The sequence below is a fragment of the Scyliorhinus torazame genome, chromosome 16, assembly GCF_047496885.1.
Source record: "Scyliorhinus torazame isolate Kashiwa2021f chromosome 16, sScyTor2.1, whole genome shotgun sequence".
Lineage (NCBI taxonomy): Eukaryota > Metazoa > Chordata > Chondrichthyes > Carcharhiniformes > Scyliorhinidae > Scyliorhinus > Scyliorhinus torazame.
Window position 1 is genome coordinate 5,128,709 of NC_092722.1, and position 24,549 is coordinate 5,153,257.

A 24,549-nucleotide genomic window follows, 5' to 3' on the forward strand; every position below is an offset into this window, starting at 1 on the left:
ATTTTGGCAAATAAAGCGAGAGATAGGAAAGTGTAATGTCCAGAGTAAAGAAATGAATATAAGATGTTTAGACTTGAGTTTAAGATTTTGTTTTGTTAAAACAAGGAAGATGGATAAACAGAGGCACCTCAAACATGATTTCAATCATAAAGGAATTCAGTGTAGCTCAGGGCATAGGCTTGTCTGTGAAACACTACCGCACTGGCTGAAGAATACAAAGATTAGCAGTAAGTGTGAAGACGACAACAGAAGTAATGAGGGGAGAAATTGCTGATTGGGGGGGGGATGAGTAATTGACCAACTGTTGGATTGTCAGTAGATGAACAGGCAGATTCTGAGCTGTTCAAGGCATACTCAAGAGGCCACGGCTAAATCAATGGAACAAATCTTGAGAGACGGAGACAGAAAAGGGGCATCAGAAAAGCAAGAGAGTGCAAAGTTTCATAGTTTATCTAGTCACCGATATAATTGAAATTTGGATATTAGGTTGCTTAATATGTTAAATGTAATATTTAGCGTTTAGCTATAATAATTAACCTGCCAGTAGCTGACTGCTTTCCTTCTACAGGTTGTTATGTGCTTAATTCTAATATTGCTTTTAAAGATCAGGCCAAAGAATCAGATGTAAGGATTTAGAGGAGCAAGTTTGCCAGAAGAATGCTAGGAGGTAGAAGAGCAGATAAATGGGTTGTTTGATGACCCCTGCCTTCTCTGTGTGAAGGAAACAAAAAGGCTGCAGTGGCTGAGCAAAGAGGTCATTGTCAATTTGGTGAAGGATTAAGTTAGTTGAGGATGACTGAAATGAGTGTTCGGATAGTAGAACCATAGGATAACAGGGGGAATCTTTTTTTTCATTCTGTGTTTGAAGTGGGAGACTGCTTAAAACTAGGAAAGAAATTTAAGGGATATTGGATAGAAATGTTGAGGGATTACTAAATGGCAGAAGTGTTAAATGAATTCTTTACAACAGTCTTCAGAAATGAATCATGGGAAACGAAGACTGTTACGAAGAAACTCAAAGAGTTTAATGTCTACAGGTCACTTAAGGCAGATGAGATGAACTTTAGAATCTTCAAGGAAATGAGCCAAGAAATGGGTAAGGCTCTCAATTGATATATTTAGGAGGGCTGTAAATACAGAGGATGTACATAAGGATTGTGAATGTTATCCTAATGTCTGTATTTTTAAGGAATGAGACAAGGAAACTTAACCCAGTCGGTCTACTGACTGTACTGTGAAATGCTGTAACATTTTACCGGATGCTGCAGCGACCGTAAGGATTAACCAGCATGGCGTTAAATGTTATAGCTCATGTCTCACTACTGGAATGGAGGTAATTAAATTAGCACATAAGGACAATGAGGTACAATTGACTTACCAAGTCGGGCGGCCACACAATATTTTAACTGCAGCTTAATCTTTTGTGTAGCATTAACATTACTCCTTTGTTTTTAAACTCGCTGTCCCTGTTAAAATTAGGATCCCATATCCTTGTTTATGGTTTTATCAACTTGTCTTTGTACTATTTAAGATTTATGTATCTGAAGTCCTAATGTTCTAAAATGTTATTTAGTGTGTGTGTGTATATATATTATATATATCATATATGTTGTATACTTCTTTCTTCCTACCTAAATGTATAAAATTACACATTTATCTGCATTACATTTTATCCAACATTTGTTTGCCGTGTCCAATGATCACTCTTTATTTTCCAAAAACACTCCTCTTATTTAACTGCAGTCCCTAATTTTGTGCAGAACTTAATATTTGAAGTTTGTGTCACTTCTGCACAAGCCCTGGTCTTTATTGGTACAGAATATCTGTGGTCCCAGTGAGGACGACCCTTGTTTACAATCCTGCTAATTCGCACCTTCTGGTTCATACTGCCATATTCCCTCTAATACCGGGTGCCTTAGTTTTATCAGCAAGTTTCCAAAGCAAACAACTCTTGAAAATGAATCCACACAACATTCATACTGACATATATACATACATACAAATTTGGTGTAGGCCATTTGGCATTTGAAGCCTGCTCTGCCATTCAGTTAGATCACGGCCGATCTGTTTGTGACCTCAACTTCACATTCCACCTACCCCCAATAACGTTTGACTCCCTTGTTAGTCAATAATCTGTCTACATTTGCCTTAATATTCAGCGACCAGCCTCTGGGATAGACAATTCCAAAGAGTCACAACCCTCTGAGAGAAACAAATTCTTCTAATCTCCATCCTAATTGGGAGACCCCTTATATTTAAACTCTGACCCCTAGTGCTAGTCTCTCCCATAAGGGGAAAGATCCTTTCAACATCCACCCTGTCAAATTGCTTCTCAATCTTCTAAACTCTGGATACATGGCCAGTCGACCCAGCGTTTGTTTGTAAGATAACCTCATCCACCCCTCCTCCATCCCAGGTGTCAGCCGAGTGAACCATCTCTGAACTGCTTCTAATGCATTTATATCCTTTCTTGAATAATGAGACCAAAACTGTACACTGTACTCCAGATGTGGTCTAACCAATTACAGCAAAAATATCCTTACTTTTCTATTCCATATCACTTGCATTAAATGACAACATTATATTATCCTTTCTAATGGTGTGCTGCACCTGCATACTAACCTTTCCTGATTCATGGACCGACCAGGACACCCTGATCCCTCTGTATCTCCAAGTCCTACAATTTCTCTCCATTTAAATTAAACACTGATTTTCTATTTTTCCTGCCAAGGACAAGTTCACATTTTCCCACATTATACTCCACATATCATATTTAATGAACATCCTTTTTCAGTTCATGCTATTCTATTTTTCTCCAAACATCTATAGATTAGATTTGTGGGCCATGAAACACCTTTAGAAATCTGTCCCTGCAATTATTTTCTAATTGAGTATTCATTTTATCCTGAAATATGGCCTCTAAACTCGTATTACTGATTTTAGGCTGGCTGGTTTATGGTTATTTTTATTCTTTTCTTGCTATTTAAACCTCAGTATTACATTGGCAATCCTCCATGCTGGCACAATTTCAGCATCTAACAACGTTTGAAATATTGTCAGTACCTCTGCTATTTCCTCTTTGACTTATGAGAATTTTGGTGCTTTATCCAATGTTGTGTTCTAACTTTTTAATATTGCATCCTTATCTATAATTATCCAATCTAATTGTTTCACTCTACTCTTTTCATTTCCAATTACCATGCTCCGTGAAACACTCATTTAGCACCTGCCATTCCTTAATCTCCCAAAGGATTTTCTGCCCCGTCCTTTGTTTTAGTAAACATTTTATTGAGGTATTTTTTGATATTATAACAACAACACAATAAACAATGTACATGAAACCATAAACATAGTGCAAAAGCCGTCTCCCTCCCTTACAGGTACCACATTTATTAACCCCCTACTCTAAGCTAAACTAACCCCCCCCCCCCCCCCCCCCCATTTCTGCTAACGATTAATTTTCCGCGAAGAAGTCGACGAACGGTTGCCACCTCTGGGAGAACCCTAACAGTGACCCTCTCAGGGCGAACTTGATTTTCTCCAAACCGAGAAAGCTAGCCATGTCCAATAGCCAGGTCTCCGACTTCGGGGGCTTTGATTCCCTCCAAGCTAATAGTTTCCGTCTCCGGGCTACCACGGAAGCAAAGGGGCAGCACGGTAGCCTTGTGGATAGCACAATTGCTTCACAGCTCCAGGGTCCCAGGTTCGATTCCAGCTTGGGTCACTGTCTGTGCGGAGTCTGCACATCCTCCCCGTGTGTGCGTGGGTTTCCTCCGGGTGCTCCGGTTTCCTCCCACAGTCCAAAGATGTGCAGGTTAGGTGGATTGGCCATGATAAATTGCCCTTAGTGTCCAAAATTGCCCTTGGTGTTGGGTGGGGTTACTGGGTTATGGGGATAGGGTGGCGGTGTTGACCTTGGGTAGGGTGCTCTTTCCAAGAGCCGGTGCAGACTCGATGGGCCGAATGGCCTCCTTCTGCACTGTAAATTCTATGATTCTATGAACGTCTGCCTCTTTCTCCTCATGGATTCCCGGGTTTTCCGACACCCCGAAAATCGCCACCTCTGGACTCAGTGCCACCCTTGTTTTTAACACCGTGGACATGACATCCGCAAACCCCTGTCAAAATCCGCTAAGCTTCGGACATGCCCAGAACAAGTGGACATGGTTCGCTGGTCCTCCTGCACATTTTGCACACCTGTCTTCCACCCCAAAGAATCTGCTCATCAGGGCAACTGTCATGTGTGCCCGATGAATGACCTTAAATTGTTTCCTGCCCCGTCCTTAATTAGCCCTATCCTTTCTGCAGTCACCCTTCATTGAAAAGAGTAAATACTAATTTGAAGAAAAGATCTGGATATCTGAGTTGTAAGGATAAGCATGAATTTGTTTATCAAATGTGGTCTGGAACAGTTGCTCATGGGCAGAAATCTAACTGGATAAATGGAGTATTTACACTGCTTGTGCGTGGGGGAAACATGCTCGATGGTAACTATTTTTCATGCTTATTTAATCATGGATTTCTTGTGTCGCTCACGTGACTGCAAATGTTTACCCGCTAATCTGGCCAAATAAGACAGGTTGCATCAACAAGGCATGCATTCCTTGAAAACAGAAGATTAAGATGTGGAATTTGAATTCAATAAAGAATCTAGGATTAAATGTTTAATGATGACCATGAAACCATTGTTTTTTGTCATAAAAACCCTTCTGTTTCTTTAATGTCCTTTAGGGAAAGAAATCTGCTGTCCTTGTCTGGCCTTTGTGTGACTCCAGATCCACAGCAATGTGGTTGACTCTTAAATAACCTTTGAAATGGCGTGACAAGTTATTCAGTTGTATCAAACTCCTAAAAAGAATGAAACTCGATGGACCACCGGCATCGATCTTGGCACCTGAAACGATGACGGCAACTCGGCAATGTCAGCCCTACTAACGTCTTTCATACTAATATCTGGGCCCAAAATTGGGAGCGCTGTCCCACAGACTAGTGTCACAACAGCCTGACACAGTCATGTACCTTGCACACCACACAGGGAGCACTGAGGGTGGCAAGAGTGCAGAATGTACTCTGGGTGGGGGACTTCAATGTCCATCACCAAGAGAGGCTCAGTCGCAACACTACTCACTGAGCTGGTCAAATCCGAAAGGATACAACTGCGAGACAGGGTCTGCGACAGGTGGTGAGGGAACTAACAAGAGGGAAAGATCATATTGACCTCACCCTCACCAACCTGCCTGCTGCGGATGCATCTGGCCATGACCATATCAGTAGGAGTAACCACGGCACAGTCCTTTGTGGAGTCAAAGCCCCCTTTTCGCATTGAGGATACCCGCACATCGTGTTGTGTGGCACTACCACCGTGCTAAAAGAGATAGATTTTGAACAGATCTAGCAACTCAATACTGGGAAATATGAGTCACTGTGCGCCATCAGCAGTAGTTATCTGTAACCTCATGGCCCAGCACATCCCGCACTCTACCATTACCACCAAGCCAGATGATCAACCCTGGTCCAATGAAGAGTGCAGGAGGGCATGCCAGGAGCAGCAGGTGTACTTAAAAATGAGGTGGCAACGTAGTGAAGCTACACACAGGACTACAGGCATGCCAGACACCATTAGCAGCAAGTGATAGACAGAGCTAAGCGATTCCACAACCAATGAATCCGATCTAAGCTCTACTGTCCTGCCGTGTCCGGTCATGAATGGTTAGGGATAATTAAACAACTCATTGGAGGAGGACCATCCTCAATGCTGGGGGAGCCCAGCACATCAGTGCAAAAAATAAGGCTGAACCATTTGCAACAATCTTCAGCCAGAAGTGCCAAGTGGATGATCCATCTCAGCCTCCACCTGAGGTCCCCAGAATCAGAGATGCCAGTCTCCAGCCAATTTGATTTACTCCACATGGTTGCAAGAAATGGGTGCAGGCACTGGATACCACAAAGGCTATGGGCCCTGACCATATACTGAAGGCTTGTGCTACCGAACTTGCTGCACCCCTAGCCAAGCTGTTCCAGTACGGCTGCAACACTGGTACCTGACCGACAATGTGGAAAATTGCCCAGGTGTGTATTATATATAACCAACCCAGCCGATTACCATCCCATCAGTCTACCCTCGTTTATCAATAAAGTGATGGAAGGAGTCATGAACACCTCTATCAAGCAGCACTTGTTGAGCAGCAACCTCACTGATGCTCAGTTTGGGTTCCACCAGGGCATCTCAACCTTTGACCTCATTACAACCTTGGTTCAATCATAGACAAAAGAGCTGAACTCCATAGGCGAGGTGAGAATGACTGTCCTTGACATCAAGGCAGCATTTGACCGAGTGTGGCATCGAGGAGTCTTAGCAAAACTGAGTTGATTCATTTCTAATTTAAAGTACACAATTCTTCTTTTTCCAATTAAGGGGCTATTAAGTGTGGCCAATCCACCTACCCTACACATCTTTGGGTTGTGGGTGAGACCCACGCAGACACAGGGAAAATGTGCAAACTCCACATGGACAATGACCCGGGGCCGGAATCGAACCTGGGTCCTCGGCGCCGTGAGGCAGCAGCGCTAATCACTGAGCTACCGTGTCGCCCTGCAAAGCTGAGTTGATAGTTGGAGTCCTACTTGGCATAATGGAAGGTGGTTATTGTTGCTGGAGGTCAGTCACCTCAGCTCCAGGAGGTCCTCGGGTCATGTCCGAGGCTCATTCATCTGCTTCATCAATTACCTTCCTTCCATCATAAGGTCAGAAGTTGGAATGTTCGCTGATGACTGCACAATGTTCAGCACCATTTACGACTTCTCAGATACTGAAGAAGTCCATGTTCAAATGCAGCAAAGACCTGGATGATATCTGGGCTTGTGCTGAAAAGTTTTAAAATAATTAATTTACAGGTTGTGGGCATCGCTCGTTAGGCCAGCATTTATTGCCCATCCTTAGTTGCCCTTCAGAAGGTGGTGGTGCGTTGCCTTGAACCGCTGCAGTCCATGAGGTGAAGGTTGACCCACTGTGCTGTTAGGGAGGGAGTTCCTGGTTGTTGCCGCAGCGAAAGCAAAGGAATGACTTTATATTTCCAAGTCAGGGTGGTGAGTGACTTGGAGGGGAATCTCCAGGTGGTGAGGTTCCCAGGCCTGCTGCTCTTGTCCTTCAAGATGGTCATGGTTGTGGGTTTGGAAGGTGTTGTCTAAGGAACCTTGGTGAGTTACTGCAGTGCATCTTTTAGATGGTACACACAGCTGCCACTGTTCGCCGATGGTGGAGGGTTTGAATGTTTGTGGAAGGAGGAGCAACCAAGTGGACTGCTTTGTCCTGGATGGTGTTGAACCGCACTCACCCAGGCAAGTGGAGAGTATTCCATTACACTCCTAACTTGTGCCTTGTAGATGGTGGACAGGCTTTGGGGGGTGAGGAGGTGAGTTACTCACTGTAGGATTCCTGGCCTTTGACCTGCCCTAGTAGCCACAGAATTGATATGGGTAGTCCAGTTCAGTTTCTGATCAATAGTAACCCCAAGGATGTTTATTGTGGGGGATTCAGCGATAGTAATGCCATTGAATGTTATGGAGCTATGATTAGATCCTCTCTTGTAGGAGATGGTCATTGCCTGACACGTGTGTGGCGCGAATGTAACTTGCCACTTGTCAACCCAAACTTGGATATTGTTCAGGTCTTGCTACATTTCAACATGGACTGTTTCATTATCTGAGGAGTCGCGAATGGTGTTGAACATTGTGCAGTCATCCGCAAATATCCCCACTTCTGACCTTATGGAAGGGAGGCCAGTGATGAAGCAGCTGAAGATGGTGAAATTAAATGAAAATGAAAATCGGTTATTGTCACAAGTAGGCTTCAAATGAAGTTACTGTGAAAAGCCCCTAGTCGCCACATTCCGGCGCCTGTTCGGGGAGGCTGGTACGGGAATCGAACCATACTGCTGGCCTGCCCTGGTCTGCTTTAAAAACCAGCTATTTAGCCCCTAGGTTGGGCCTAGGACACTACCCTGAGGAACTCCTGCAGTGATATCGTGGAGCTGAGATGATTGACCTCCAACCGCCACAACCATCTTCCTTTGTCCCAGGTATGACTCCAACTAGCGGAGAGTTTCCCCCCTGATTCCCAGTAAATTCAGTTTAGCTAGGGCTCCTTAATGCCACACTCGGTCAAATGCTGCCTTGATGTCAAGGGCAGTGACTTTCACCTCACCTGTGTCACTCAGCTCTTTTGTCCATGTTTGAAACAAGGCTGTAATGAGGTCAGGAGCTGAGTGACCCCGGCGGAACCCAAACTGAGGGTCCATGAGCAGGTTATTGCTGAGTAAGTGCCACTTGATAGCACTGTTGATGACTCCTTCCATCACTTTGCTGACGATGGAGAGGACTGATAGGGTGGTAATTGGCTGGGTTGGATTTGTCCTGTTTCTTGTGTAAAGGATACACTTGGGCAATTTTCCACATTTCTGGGTAGATGCCAGTGTTGTAGCTGTACTGGAACAGCTTGGCTAGGGGTGCAGCAAGTTCCTGAGCACAACTCTTCAATACTATTGTCAGGGCCCATTTGCAGTATCCAGTGCCTTCAGCCGCTTCTTGATATCACATGGAGTGAATCGTGTTGGCTGAAGACTGACATCTGTGCTGCTGGGGACCTCTGGAGGAGACCGAGATAGATCGTCTAATTGGTACTTCTGTGTGAAAATTGTAGCAAATGCTTAAGCCTTATCATTGAGGTGGGGATATTTGTGGAGCCTCCTCCAGTAGGATGTTTAATTGTATACCGTGACCATTCACAGCTGAATGTGGCAGGACTATAGAGCTTAGATCTGTGCGTTCATTGTGGAATCGCTTAACTTTGCCTATTACTTGCTGCTGATGCTGTTTGGCACACAAGTAGTCCTGTGTTGTAGCTTCACCAGGTTGACACCTCATTTTTCGGGATGCCTGCTCCTGGCATGCTCTCCTGCACTCTTCATTGAACCAGGGTTGATCCCCTAGCTTGGTAAGGGTAGAGTGGGGGATATGCTGGGCCATGAGGTTACAGATTGTGGTTGAAAACAATTCTGCTGCTGCTGATGGCCCACAGCACCTCATGGGTGCCCAGTCTTGAGTTGCTAGATCTGTTCGAAGTCTATCCCCTTTAGCACGGTGGTAGTGCCACACAACACGATGGAGGGTATCCTCAATGTGAAGATGGGACTTTGTCGCCACAAGGACTGTGCGGCGGTCACTTCTACCAATACTGTCATGGACAGATGCATCTGCAGCAGGCAGATTGGTGAGGATGAGGTCAAGTATGTTGGTTCCTCCCCACTTGCTGCAGTCCCAGTCTAGCAGCTACAGGACCCGGCCAGCTTGGTCTGTGGTGGTACCACTCTTAGTGATGGACATTGAAGTCCTCCACCCAGAACATATTCTGCATCCTCGCCACCATCAGTGCTTCCTCCAAGTGGTGTTCAACATGGAGGAGTATTGATTCATCAGCTGATGGTGGTCGGTACGTGTTAATCAGCAGGAGGTTTCCTTGCCAATGTTAAACCTGAAGCCATGATACTTCATGGGGTGCAGAGTCGATGTTGAGGACTCCAAGGGCAACTCCATCCCGACGATACCACTGTGCCACCCACCACCTCTGCTGGGTCTGCCCTGCCGTAAGACAGGACATACCCTGAAATGGTGTTAGTGGTGTCTGGGACATTGTACGGTATGATTTTGTGAGTATGACTGTCAGACTGTTGCTTAACTAGTCTGTGAGACAGCTCTCTCAACTTTGGCACAAGCCCCCAGATGTTAGTAAGAAGGACTTTGCAAGGGCGGCATGGCTGGGCTTGCCGTTGTCGTTTCCGATGCCTGGTTCGATGCCGAGTGGTCCATCCAGTTTCATTCTTTTTTTTCATGTTTTGTAGCGGTTGAATCCAACTGAGTGGTTTTCAGAGGGCATTTAAGTGTCAACCACATTGCTGTGGGTCTGGAGTCACAGGTAAGGATGACAGATTTCCTCCCTTAAAGGACATTAGTGAACCAGATGGGTTTTTCCGACAAACGACAATGGTTTCATGGTCATCATTAGACTTTTATTTCCAGATTTTTATTGAATTCAAATTCCATGATGGGATTCGAACCCGGGTCCCCGGATCATTATCCAGGGTCTCTGGTTTACTAGTCTAGCGACAATACCCCTATGCCACCGCCTCACCTAGTGGCGAGTAACATTCTCACCACACAAGTGCTGGCAATGACCATCGCCAACAAGGGAAGACCTAACCATCGCCCTTGACATTTAATGGCATTACCATCATGGAGTCCCCCACTACGAACATCCTGGAAATCTGGACAATTCCTCAAAACCTTTTGAAGCGGGACGAGGTGGGTGTTCAATTGAAAATGTCAAAACTGTGATTGATAAGATTTTTGTTAGACAAGAGTATTATAGAACCTAGATGGGTGTATAGAGCAAGCATATTGACCATGAACTAATGGAATGAGAAAACAGATTGAATGGCCATCTCCTGTCCCTAGACAAAGATGAGGTGAACACAGAGGACATTTGTTACTAATTGAAAATTTTAGACTTTCGGTCTGTTGCGCTTGTTTTACATCTGTCATAGAATATCGTATAGCATGAAGCAATGTGGGTGAGTCTGAATGTTCGTAAAAATAAAAACAATTAAACCTGGTGAGTCTGCTACACAACATGTTTCCTGAAGCAGAAAATTGAGAAACTACTAATGATTCAGTTTGTGGCTTTTAATTTACAGCTGATCACTGTTCTTGGGTTTAATTAAGGTGCAAGAGAGGTATAACATACAAATGTTTGTAAACAGGAAAACACATCAGAGGGAAGGAGAAAGATAAGGAGAGGGAGCATGAGCGAAGGAAACGTCAGCGAGAGGAGCAAGATAAGGCACGTAGAGAACGGGAAAGACAGAAACGGAGAGAACTTGCCAGAGAACATTCCAGAAGAGAAAGGTGAAGGAACAGCATTTTCCGTTGGGCTAATGAGCTGTGAAACAGCTGTTAAAAAAATATAAGTACCATATATACAAATATGACAATCTTAATTATGTTTCCATAAAGCATTAGATCAGAAATCAAGTTTACTCTATTTTCCATCTTGCTGTGAGGATTTTGGGCGCTCCGCAGTTTTCTCTGTTTTAATTTTTAAGCATATCTAATGATTTAAAGAAAACATATAATACCGTATATGACACTGGTTGCTTCCAAGTGATCTGGAGTGACACTTTAAGCATACGGTATTTGCTAATGTGCCGTTACCAAACCTTTAGACAAAACTTTGCTGTTGCAAAAAACCTACTTGAATTGATACCAGTCTACTTGGAATGAGAGGTAGACTATAAACACTTGAATAGTAATGGTTAAACAGCATGTGATCAATAGAGCCAATTTTCATATGAATACTTAAAGGGCAGTGTTCATAAACATAATCTATATGTGGATTTAATGTACACATCACTTCCATGTAGACTGCAGTGCAGCAGTATTAGAGGAATGAATGGGTTGCAACAAAGCTGAAAATGATCCTTTCTAATGAGGATCAATAAAAATCTCGTCTCTCTTTCACATTTGGATAATACTATTGCAGATCAACAGGAACTGAAACCGAGATGATGGTTGTAGCCCACAATGATCCTTTTCTGTTGTAGCTTAAAATTCAATAGTTTAGCTCCTTCCAGAAGTTGAGATAAAGTATTCTAACATGGATTTTTTCAAATCTATTGCCTTGAGTGAATATTGTGGTTTAATGAGATGCACGCAGTGCCTAGGTTGAATTATGTTGACTAACTCACTTTAACCTGGGCATAAAATGAGGAAAATTAAAATAAAACTCTTTTTCATTGCACTCAAAAAGTTATTGGTACAGAAGTCCAAAGTTAATCCCATGTTAAACTTTATTTCCTCAAATAACCGTCCAAGAATGCAACAGGCCTTTGCTGATGCCATTCAGTTCGATGTTTATTTCTCTTGCCGGTGAGCAAAAGCTGTGATTTTAGAATATAAACTGGAACATGTTGCATTTACTGGTGACGACGTCCCTTACATTGGTGACTGCAAAATTAATTATCAAAAATACATATTTTAAGTGAGTTGAAACGTCATCAGGATTGATGTTTCTTCCAGCGTCTTTTCAAAATTGCTCATAGCTTGTTGCTTGATTATCAGTTTTTACAAATTCCCCATCATCGGATAGTAGAACACGGCTGCGTCTGCTCTTGAGACATGTTTTATCCATTTCTAATTTCACCTATTGCTGGGGTTTTTACTCCCAAGCCACGCATCTCGTGTCTAATTGAATGGCCAGTAACATTTTAGCCACAAGTTTATATTGGATGCTTCTCACCCAGTTAACTCTTCCTCCTTCACTTAGCTCACTGCCTTCTGCATCAGTTTTACTGGGATTCGAGTATCGGTGAAGCAGAGGACTGAATCTGCATCCCACTGCTCTGACACAGTACATTGGTGCCACGTTGTGTGTCAATGTAACAACAAAGTCAGTAAGCAGTGCACAGTAACGTGTTCAAATGTAGACTTTTTATAAATTTAAAATAAATCAAAATTGAAAAGTGATTAATAAAAGATAATATGTTAGGCTCCTTGACTCGTGTCCTGCCAACTGTTTTGATGCTTAACAATGAACATGACATTGATTGGCTGCGGGACATTGATTGGCTTCACAAATCGAAGCATTGGTTGTAATCTTCTAAAATGCCCTAGATTCTGGATACGTCCCAGTGCAAATGTACACCCCTATTCAAGAAAGGAAGGAGGTCGAAAGCAGGAAACAATAGGAAAGTTTGTAGGGAAAATGCAAGAGTCCATTATTAAGGAGATAATAGGACATTTAGAAAGTCAATATACAATCGGGATAGAAGATCTTGTGGTTGCAGGGGATAACATCCGTGCTTTTGAACCAGATGTTTTGGGGTCAAGTTCGATTCCAGGATGGCCAAGGAGGGCATGTTCATAATGTGGCCAAAAGGTTTGTGCATCGACTTGTAAATCCTTCCAACACATCCCAATGGCAGGCTGCAAGAGTGGAAAAGGTTCCTGGTCAGCCATGTGATTGAAAGAATGTTGGAGTCTGCACCACCACTATTCATAGCTCCAGGCGACAACATGTATGTAAGAGTTGCCAGAGCAACTCTTAACTCCTTTTTGGGGGGTGGGGGGTAGTCTAAATCGGATTAATGCCAACATCATGCGGTTCAATCACCGTTCTGGCTGGAGGGGATTGGGACCTACCTTCTTGCCCTACCAATGGTGGAGGTTGTGGCCAGGCGGAGAACTTAAGAAAAAGAAGAGAACAATCTGGCAGAGTCACTGTGGTTTTGTGAATGGGAAATCATTTTTGACTAATTTATTTGAGTTCTTTGAGGAAGTAACAAACATCATGAATAAAGGGGAACCTGTAGATGTGTACTTGAATTTCCAAAAGGCATTCAATACGGTGCCTCATTAAACGTAACTGAATAAAATAAGAGCTTATGGTTTAGTGGGGTAACATATTAGCATTGATAGAGGATTGGGTGGCTAACAGGAAGGAGAGAGTAGGGATAAGAATAATAAATTACTGTGGATGCTGGAATCTGAAACAAAAACAGAAAATACTGGACAATCGCAGCAGGTCTGACAGCATCTGTGGAGAGAGACAAGGGAGCAAACGTTTTGAGTCTGGATGACTGTCAAAGGGATAAGAATGAATGGGTAATTTGGGGCTTTGCAAGCTGTAACTTCAGTGGTGGAGTGCCAGAGGGATCAGTGCTGGGGCCTCAGCGATTTGCAATTGATCCCGATGACAGATGAAGAGACTGAATATATGGTAGCTAAATTTTCTGATGATGCAGCTAAGACAGGAAGTTGCAAGAGGACATGAAGTGTCAATGCACGGCTATAGATAGGCTAAGTGATTGGGCAAAAGTTTGGCAGTTGGACTACAATGTGGGAAAATGTGAAATTGCGCACGTTGGCAGGAGAGATGGAAACCCAGTATCAAAATGAAGAGAGACTGCAGAAACCTGCAGTGCAGAGGGATCTCTGTCCTGGTGCATAAATCACAAAAAGTTAGTATGCAGGCACAGCAAACGACTAGGAAGGGAAAAGGAATGTTGGCATTTATTGTAAGGTGGATTGAGTATAAAAATAGGGAAACTTTGCTACAGCTGTACCTTAGTACTCCTGACACAGTCTCACTGTGTACAGTTTTGGTCTTAAGAAAGGTTATAATAACATCAGAAGCAGGTCAGAGAAAGTGCAGTTGTCTAATTGCTGGGATGAAGGGACTATTTTATAAGGGCTGAGTCAGTTGGTCTTGTACACGTTGACGTTTAGTAGAATGAAAAGGAATGTTGAACTATACAAGACCCTGAGGGGACATGACATGATGGATATTTCCCCCTGTGGGGGAGTGTAGAACTGGGACACAGATTAAAGATTAGGGGTTTCCCATTTCAGATGGAGATAATGTTTTCCTTGAGGATTGCTATTCTGTGAAATTCTCCCCCTAGAGAGTGATGGAGGCTGGGTTATTGGATATATTCAACACTGAATTAGATTTTTGATTGCCAAGTGAGTTGAGGGTTATGGGAGCCAGAATGAAAAGTCCAGACGACAATCAGGTCGGCCAGGATCTTTTTCAATGGCAGTGCAGACTGGAGGGGCTTGTTCTAATTTGTGTAAGCTAATGTTGCAGTTTTTGTTTTTAAACAACCCTCCCTGTGAGGAATGTTGGGATTCAATTCAAAACTGTAGATCTGATTATACAATTAATTAAAGTCTTGTTGAGTGGGGTGTTTGTATTCGTAATATTTCAGAATGAAACTCAGCCTTATTCTTTCGTTGTTTTAAAAACATTTTTTTAAATTGTCGACTTAGCTGCTAGTTCCACATTTGAAAGTACAATTTTAAATTAAGGGGTGATTTAGCGTGGCCAATTCCCCTACCCTGGGTTGTGGGGGTGAGAGCCACGCAGACACTGGAGAATGTGCAGACTCCATACGGACAGTGACCTGGAGCCAGAATCGAACCTGGATCCCTGGTGCCATGAGGCAGCAATGCTAGCCATTGCAGCAATGCTAGCCCCATTGCTTTTTAAAAATTACGTGTCATTAGTTTATTGACAAGTAGTACCCTGTACCAAGTGTTCCAGCATTAGAGGGAGCTTTTAACATTATGCCCATTGAGTCACCTTTTCATCGTTATTTGTGTTTAATGAATCTAATTTAAAAGAAATGAATGGCTGAAGTAGTCGCGAAGGTGCATTTTTCAGAAAATGGCATTTATATTTTTGCTTGTCAAATATTTTAGCTATTCCTTTTATTATCTGCATTTGTCAACCAGACTGATTGAAGCCAAGACAAATTTTAATCTTTTGCTATTTAACAATAAATAGATTTCATTGCATTGATATTGGAGTATTTGAAATGAAATGAAATATATATTTTCTAAGTAATTTGGCTGCTCTCTCTCCATCTGACTCTGGTAAATTCAACTTCCACATGCACAAAGTTCATGAGAGTGAATCAATTGCATGTCACACACCTTATTTCCCTTTCTGTTAACATCGATGTACCACTTGCTACGAGCAGCTCTTTGCTTGCCTGCAGTTTGGTTCTGGTTTCTCCAAAAGCTCAGATTTCAAATTCCTGTGTGTGTGGATTGTCCTGTGATTCGAGGCTGAGTACATTGGGCTTTATTCTCTGGAGTTTAGAAGAATGAGAGGCGGTCTCATTGAAACCTACAAAATTCTGCAGGGTGGACGCTGAGGGATTGTTTCCGCCGGCCCGGGAATCTAAAACACGGGGGCTTGGGAGGTCTCGGGAGAAGAGGCCGATCATTTGGGACAGAGAGGAGGTGACATTACCAAGTGTGAATTTTTAGGAATTCTCTACCTTAGAGGATTGTGGATGCTCACTTGTTGAGGCTGGGATGGGCAGATTTTTGATCACTTGAAGAATTGAGGGATATGGGGAGTGGACAGGAAAATGGAGTTAAACCCAAGATCAGCCATGATCAAATTGAATGGTGGAGCAGGCTCAAGGGGATGTTCGGCCTACTTCTGCTTCTATCGTCTTGTGTGACCGCATGAGGGAGCTTGATTGTTGACAAAAGACTATCTGGTTATGAGTGAAGGAATCCCATTGGGACAACCTGAAAAATCATGGCAGCGTTTTGTATTAAATTCATCTGCAAAGCAGACATACCCCTCATTAAAAATAGAGGGGAAACAAACTGTATATCTTATGACATACCAGACCTTGGTGCTGCAATTAAGCTTTCTATCCAATACAAATAGTGTAAAACTAAGTTTCTAGAACATAGCTCATAGCATTGGTCTTCTAAAACTAAAATGTATCAAACCAACCATTGAAATAAAATTACCTGGATTCTACAGTAGGGTTATTCAAGTGGGTTTTGTTTTTGTTTTGATAGGCACATGAAACCTTTTATAGATACAAGCAATGTGGGGCAGGGCAGTCCTTGGTGAGTGACGTGAGCTGTTGTATGTGATATGTGAAAACACCAGTTGACTTTTCTTTTTGAATGCTTTTTATAAACTTACAACCTTGTGGTGAATCTTCCAGGGACCGTCTTGAACAACTCGAGCGTCAGAGGGAACGGGAGAGGAGAATGAGGGAGAGGGAACAAATGCAAGAACGGGAAAGGCGTAAAGAACGAGATATCAGGAGGGAAGGTATTTATGCTGCTTAAGAATTCCATAATTTTTCAAATCCAACGTACAATTTGTTCTGTCAATTTTTAGAAACCGGTTATTTTATTCCAATAAAGATACTTCTGTCTACACATAACTACCTAAACCATATTTATCAGGCTTGTCCAACCTGTTGCCCAGACAGCCCGTGAAACTTGAAGATTCTGCAAGTTCCTGTTCCTCCAAACACATGCCATTTCTCTCGTGCTTGCTGAGCCTTTCAGCAGCAAATATGGTAGAGAACCAGTCTCTGACTGGAGGAGCAGCTTCCTTCAATCTGAGGCTGAAGAAATGGCACGACAGCATCAGTGAATCTGTTGGGGAGGGAAAGTTTCTGGAGGGGGGGCAGACACTGCCGAGCATCGAGTGTTTGCTGGTGTGGGTAGGTGAGAGTGGCTACTGGTGAGCAGTGGAGTGACAGCAGGGGGCGGGGAGGTGGTGGGTGTAGGGAGGGAGTGTAAGTGGCTGCAGTTGTGGTGAGCGAGTGCCTGACTCACACGCAGTCTCAAGGCTCTCACTCATTCTCACCCCCACACACCAACATATTCACACCAGCTCACACAGTGGGTGAGGGGAGTTGAGTAAACACCCTGAACCTGGTAGTGAGCCGGAGAAACACAATTTGACCCTCTTGCAAACAGTCATCTTTATAAACTACTTTTTTTTAAGTTATCAATTTATTGCCCTGACTTATTTTTTCTCAGGAGGCTCTTTCTTGTCCTCCGACCTCATTGAAATTCATGTTTAATACTGTGCCAACTTTACCTTTCCAAAATTTGCTCATTGTCCCTTTGAGTGAGAAAATAATTTAAATGTTGCCCCTCGAAGGAAAGGTTTGGACAATATGACGAGGTATTAAAAAAGCAGAATAATTATACTCCAGACTGTTCAGTGTGCCAGCCTTCACATTCTTCTCAAATCCCAAATACTTGTGACTCCAAAACGTCGCCTGCCCACTCCCAGTTCACTGCCATAGAAGCCCTTAGGGATGTATCTCTGACCTTCAGGCTGGATTACTGCAACCACCACCAGGATTTTTACATTAGGATGCTGTATGCAAAAGTTTGATTTTGAATGAGTGTTCTGATTTGAGACTGGGATGTGGGCTTCGCTGGCTGGGCCAGCATTTATTGCCCATCCCTAATTTCCCTTGAACTGAGAGGTTTGCTTGGCCACTTCAGTGGGCTGTACGAGTCAACTGCATTTAGAACATAGAAAAATACAGCACAGAACAGGCCCTTCGGCCCGCGATGTTGTGCCGAACCTTTGTCCTAGATTAATCATAGATTATCATAGAATTTACAGTGCAGAAGGAGGCCATTCGGCCCATCGAGCCTGCACCGGCTCCTGGAAAGAGCACCCTACCCAAAGTCAACACCTCCACCCTATCCCCACAACCCAGCAACCCCACCCAACACTAAGGGCAATTTTGGACACTGTTGTGCGTCTGGAGTTACGTGTAGGCCAGGCCGGGTAAGGACGGCAGATTTCCGTCCCTAAAGGATGTTAGTGAACCAGATGGGTTTTTACAAGTCGTTGACAGCTGTCATGGCCGCCATTACTGAGACTGCTTTATATTCCGGATTTATTAACTAAATCTGAATTCCACCAGTTGCCGTGGTGGGATTTGAACCCGGGTCACTACTTGGGCATGTTTTTCTGTACTGCTGCAACATGAGTGCTATGGGACAGGTGACCATGGACAAGTTGGGGACTATGTAGCTGAGAAACCGTTGTGAAACCCAGCAGGTATTCACTGTGAAATGCAGACAGAAATTAAGGATCTTTTATTTCACCAAAAGTGTTTCTCAATGGGGGTGGCATGTGACGTAGTGGTTAGCACTGGAAGTGCGGCACTGAGGACCCGGGTTCGAATCCCGGCCGCCCTGGGTCACTGTCCGTGTGGAGTTTGTACATTCTCCCCGTGTCAGCGTGGGTTTCACCCCCATAACCCAAAGATGTGCAAGGTAGGTGGATTGGCCACGCTAAATTGCCCCTTAATTGGAAAAAAATAATTGGGTACTCTAAACTTTTTTTGGGGGAAAAAGAGTTTGTCAATGATTCAGTAGTGATTGATGCATTGTTCAGTTTGAGCGGTTTAAAACTTAGAATGTAACATGTTTGATCTGGTTTAACATTCCAACTGCGTCTTTATCGATCAAGAAATAAGAACTGTTCATCCATCTTCCAGCTGCAACTGCTGTAGAATATGGGGTTAAGACCTAGACAAAACACAGGATGCAGCTGCCACTTAACACCGTGGAAGAGTGTGCAGTGACACGCATAGCATTTAAAGCTGCCCTTTTCTGAAATGTAGCCTTTTAACTGTTTTAATGCTTGGCCATTTTGTTGAATTGGATTTGACTTTTTTTCCTGTTCCTTCAGCCATGATGCACCACAGAGGATCGAAGGTGGGATACGGTGAAAAGTTAAAACCACACCACAGAAGTCATAGCCCAATGTGGTGCCACACAGAGAGGATTGAAGTTGGGGTTGGAAGAAAAATTGGTATGGTCATCAAATGATTAATTTAACACTGAGGATAAATCTCAAATGACACGTTTTACATAGGAACATAGGACCAAGAGTAGGACATTAAGTCTGTCTTAACCTGCTTTGCCATTCAATTAGGTCAGGCCTGTCCAACATTTTTGCTCAAGGGCCACATTTCGATGTTTTTCTCATTCGGGTCGATAAGCATATTTCAGAAAGGTGAGATTTGGCACAACAACATACTGAATTTTGAAAAGTTTTGAGGGTTTAAGGAAATTGCTGAACAAACATAACTCAATGTCAGAGCAATGAACTGTTGAGTTTAAAAATAAGAGTAAGCAATAAAAACGACCAGAATGTTAGAGGGTTGGTGTATGTGGGTGAGGGTGTGTGGCGGTGAGAGTGAGTGAGAAAAGTGAGACTGGCCGTAAGGCAGACTCTCACTCACTCACTCCATCACTCGTTCCCACACCCACCCACGGACATGGTCACTCAGTTACTCCCAGAGACACAGTCACTCCTTGCGTGCATGCACACACACACCCATTCAGTCGATCAATCCCACCCACCACACTTGACCTGTCCATGCCTCCTGGGAGCCTTCTTGAATCCTCATCACAACTTGAGTTTCCTAGTTTAGTGTACTCAGCAAAGTTGGGAATGGTCCCCATATCCAAATTGTTTATATAGATTGTGTACCGCTGTGGTCCCAGCACTGATCCTTGTGGTGTTCCACTACTAACAGCCTGCCATCGTTGATGGGATGTGGGCATCGTTGGGCTGGGCCAGCATTTGTTGCCCTTGAATTGAGTGGTTTGCTCGGCCCTTTCAGAGGGCATTTGAGAGTCAAACACATTGCTGTGGTTCTGGAGTCACATATAGGCCAGACCAGCTAAGGAGGGCAGATTTCCTTCCCTAAAGGACATTAGTGAACCAGATGTTTTTTTTTACGACAATCGACAGTGGTTTCATGGTCATCATTGGACGTTTAATTCCAGATTTTTATTGAATTGAAATTTCACCATCTGCCATGGTGGAATTCGAAACCGGATTCCCAGAGAATTACCCCGCGTCTCTGGATCACTAGACCAGTGACAATACTGCCTCCCCGTGATCTATTTATTCCTACTCTCTGCTCTCTTGTCTGATAACTAATTCTCAATTCATACTAACAGGTTGAGTATCCCTTATTCAAAATTCGAAAGGCTCTTAAATCCGCACTTTTTTCTCAGCCCCGAAATCATGTTTCTGGTATAAAAAAGACATGGGGCGGGATTCTCTGACCCCCCGCCGGGTTGGAGAATCGCCGGGCGCTGGCGTGAATCCCGCCCCCACCGTGTCCCGAAGTCTCCGCCACCAGAGATTAGGTGGGGGCGGGAATCGCGCCGTTCGGCGGGGGCGGGAAACGCGCCGGCCGGCCCACCCCCGACGATTCTCGGGCCCGCGATGGGCCGAAGTCCCGCTGCTGGAATGCCTATCCCGCCAGCGTGGATTAAACCACCTTTTGAACGGCGGGACAAGGCGCGGGCAGGCTCCGGGGTCCTGGGGGGGGGGGGGGGGGGGAGCGCGGGGTGATCTGGCCCAGGGGGGTGCCCCCATGGTGGCCTGGCTTGCCATGGGGGCCCACCGATCCGCGGGCGGGCTTGTGCCATGGGGGCACTCTTTTCCTTCCGCCTTCGCCTTGGTCTTCACTATGGCAGAGGCGGAAGAGACCCCCTCCCCTGCGCATGCGCTGGGATGACATCAGCAGCCGCTGACGCGCCCACGCATGTGCCGACCCGCGTCGCCCGGCGAAGACCTTACGGCCCCGGCTGGCGTGACGCCAAAGGCCTTTCCCGCTAGCCGGTGGAGCGGAAACCACTCCGGCGCGGGCCTAGCCCCTCAAGGTGATGGCTTGGCCCTCCGCACCTTTGGGGCGGCCCGACGCCGGAGTCGTTCCCGCCACTCCATTACGCCGGAACCCCCCCGCCCCGCCGGGTAGGGGAGAATCCCGCCCATGGTGTTCACCTGAGATCTGCTAGCTATGCAGCATTTCACAACCATACCTATAGACGTATTCCAAAATTCGAAAAATTCCGGAATCCAAGATGCCCTCGGCACCAAGCATTTTGAATAAGGGATGCTCAACCTGCATATATTCCCTCCAATTCCATGCGCTTTGATTTTATTTACTAACCTCTTGATTGTGTGGGACCTCATCATTCTGAAAATCCAAACCACCCATTCTCCATGTTGCCTGAACAATATGGATAATTCTGTCCAAATCTGGTGTACTGGCTTGACCACAATGACAGTGACTTGACAGCAGAAATGAAGCCTGAAAGACCTGTGACACAGACTGGTGGGGTATTCCTCATTGAGTTGTTGAATCATGCTGTGGATCTTGCTTCTACCGCACACTGTGTAGCATTGATGCATACTTGAATATTTTAAATAGTATTTTATCTGTTTCTGATGGAAGATTTGTTTTGTGCAATCATGTCGATTATAAATTGAGAAGTAGAACATGGGAAAGTTTAAAATGGAGCCAGTCTCCAGCTTTGATCAAGATGGGGTGAAATTATGACAAGGCTGCTCCATGCCATCTTTACAAGAAAAGTCACAGCTGATAAATATTCAAAGTACACCTCTGCCTATTAAAATTAACAATTCCAGTTACACCATAAGAATTTAAATGACTTCACGTTCCTCGTCTGCTATTAAAGCTAATATTTTATACACACCGGAGTTCCATGTAGTCTTGATTTTTATGAATATAACAATCCAGCATCCAGTTATAAACTCATGAAAAGGTTGGGAAAATTAAGGCTTGTCAAGCCTGTTTCATTCAATGAGCTCTGCAATATCCTCTAATTCGTCGCTAACGACACTAATTCCAGGGAACGGTAAAATAATAAAAATCTTTATTAGTGTATGCTTAAATTAACAATGCAATGAAGTTACTGTGAAAATCCCCTAGTCGCCACACTCTGGCACCTGTTCGGTACAGAGGGAGAATTCTGAATGTCCAAAATACCTAACAGCACGTCTTTCGGGACTTGTGGGAGGAAACCGGAGCACCCGGAGGAAACCCACGTAGACACGGGGAGAACGTGCAAACTCCGCACAGACAGCGACCCAAGCCGGAAATCAAACCCGGGTCCCAGGCACTGTGGAGCAACAGTGCTAACCACTACACTGAATTCAGGGGGCAATCTTCTGGGACATTCCTCTCTGATTCCTTAAGACAGATCAAGATCCCCCATATTACAGTTGCCTGGGATTCATCAACTTGCCTAAAACAACTGAAATGAATTCAAGAAGCTGATAGTAATTCAAAGTGGCGGGCTCGTGGGGGGTGGAATTGGAAAATAGTGGTGAGCAGAAGAACAAGGGGCAATGTAGTGAAGAGAAAAAGGATGGTTAGAAATCAATAGTGACAAGAAGAGAGACAGAGAAAAGGAAACAAAAAGGGAGATGACATTTTCCAGTGGTGAGCTAATGAATGATACGACTAGCAATTCCTTTTGTAAATCTTTCTGTTCTGTTTGTGTTTCTGTGCAGTGATGGAGGAGAGGTATGAAGAAAAAGACCCACTGTCTGATTTGCAGGACATAAGTGACAGTGAAAGAAAGACAACATCTGGTGAATCTTCCTCAGGTATTAGCGATATTCTGGCCTTCCTAATACTAAGGTACAATTAGGTTGTAAATACTTTAATAAAAGGGTTCTACCTGAATCACATGGCTCCAGACCTCATTGCACCCATGGTATAACCATGAACAAAACATCTGAATTCAAGAGGTGAGGTGCGTGTGACTGCCCTTGACATCTAGGCAACATTTGACTGAGCGTGGCATCAAGGAGCTAAATTGAAGTCTCTGAGAATTGGAAGGATATCCATCTACTGGTACAAAAATACCTATCACAGAAATAGATGCTTGAAATTGTTGGGATTTCAGTCATCTCAGTCGCAGGACATCACTGCAAGAGTTCCTCAGGGTAGATATCCTAGGCCCAACCATCTTCAGCTGTTCCACTGTCAGAAGTGTGGATATTAGCTGATGATTTTCACACTGCTTGACTCCCGGCTTCTCGGATAATCAAACAATCTGTACTCGTGCAGCAAGCCCTGGACAACTTTCAAGCTTGGGCTGATTAACGACAGAATAATGTTTATGCCACGCAAGTGCCAGGCAAAGACCATCTTCAACAAGAGAGTGTCTAACCATCTCCCCGTAACATTCAACGGCATTATCATCACTGAATCTGAATCTCCCCACTCCTCCACCATAAACATTCTGGGGGTTGCCATGACCAAAAACTGATCTGCACCAGACATATTAATACTGTGACTACAGGAGCAGGTCAGATGCTGGAATTCTGTGTCTGAGCAACTCTCCTCCTAATGAACATACAAAATAGCAGGAGTAGACCATTCAGCCCCTCTAGACTTCTCCATTTAACGAGATCACGGCTGATCATCTACCTAAATACCATTTTCCTACACTAGCCCTATAGCCCTTGATGTCTTTAACATCTAGAAAGGGCAGCACGGTGGTGCAGTGGTTAGCACTGCTGCCTCACGGTGCCGAGATCCCAGGTTCAATCCCGGCTCTGGGTCACTGTCTGTAGAGTTTGCACATTCTCCCCATGGTGTGGGTTCTGCCCCCACAACCCAAAAAAGATGTGCAGGGTAGGTGAATTGGCCATGCTAAAATTGCCCCTTAATTGGAAAAAAAATGAATTGGGTACTCTACATTTTTTTTTTTGGGGGGGGGGCGGGATTTAGAAAGAAATCTATCAATCTTTTGGCTCTCCAGTCTTTCCGCCATCTACAATAGACAAGTCAGGAGTGTGATGGGATGCTCTCCGCTTGCATGAGTGAGTGCAGCTCCAACAACACTCTGGAAGCTGAACACCATCCAACACAAAAGTAGCCTGCTTGCTTGGCGCCCCATCAATCACCTTCAAAAATCCACTCCCTCCACCACTGGTTCTCCATGGCAGCAGCATTCTATACCGTCAGCATCTCGCCGGGGCTTCTTCCACAGTGTATTCCACACCCGCAGCTTCTACCACCTAGAAGAACAGACTTGGAAGCTAAACAGGGACACAGCCATTTGCAAGTTCCTCTTCTTCACAGCTTGCTGACTTAGAAATCTATCGTGCTTCCTTCATTCTTGATGGATTGAAATCCTGGAGCACCCCACCTAACAGCAGAGTGCAAGTATGTACAAGGGCCGCAGAGGTTCTAGAACACAACTTTTTTTTAAATTTAGAGTATCCAATTCATTTTTTCCAATTAAGGGGCAATTTTAGCATGGCCAATCCACCTACACTGCACATCTATTTTGTGT

At 44.3% G+C, this 24,549-nt stretch overlaps 1 protein-coding gene across 15 annotated transcripts in view; it reads left to right on the plus strand.

Annotated features, from left to right (window-relative positions):
• Positions 1–24,549, plus strand: part of cdk11b (cyclin dependent kinase 11B) — a 58,352-nt gene that overhangs the window by 15,341 nt on the left and 18,462 nt on the right. For 11 of the 15 annotated variants that reach the window (XM_072477826.1, XM_072477823.1, XM_072477834.1 and 8 more), the window contains 6 exons: positions 971–1,096; positions 10,815–10,959; positions 16,438–16,488; positions 16,590–16,699; positions 19,103–19,225; positions 22,754–22,849. In XM_072477826.1, the coding sequence (XP_072333927.1) occupies positions 971–1,096; positions 10,815–10,959; positions 16,438–16,488; positions 16,590–16,699; positions 19,103–19,225; positions 22,754–22,849 (651 nt within the window). The remainder of the gene's footprint in view (positions 1–970; positions 1,097–10,814; positions 10,960–16,437; positions 16,489–16,589; positions 16,700–19,102; positions 19,226–22,753; positions 22,850–24,549) is intronic. The other 4 variants (XM_072477832.1, XM_072477837.1, XM_072477830.1 and 1 more) reach the window with 3 other exon arrangements.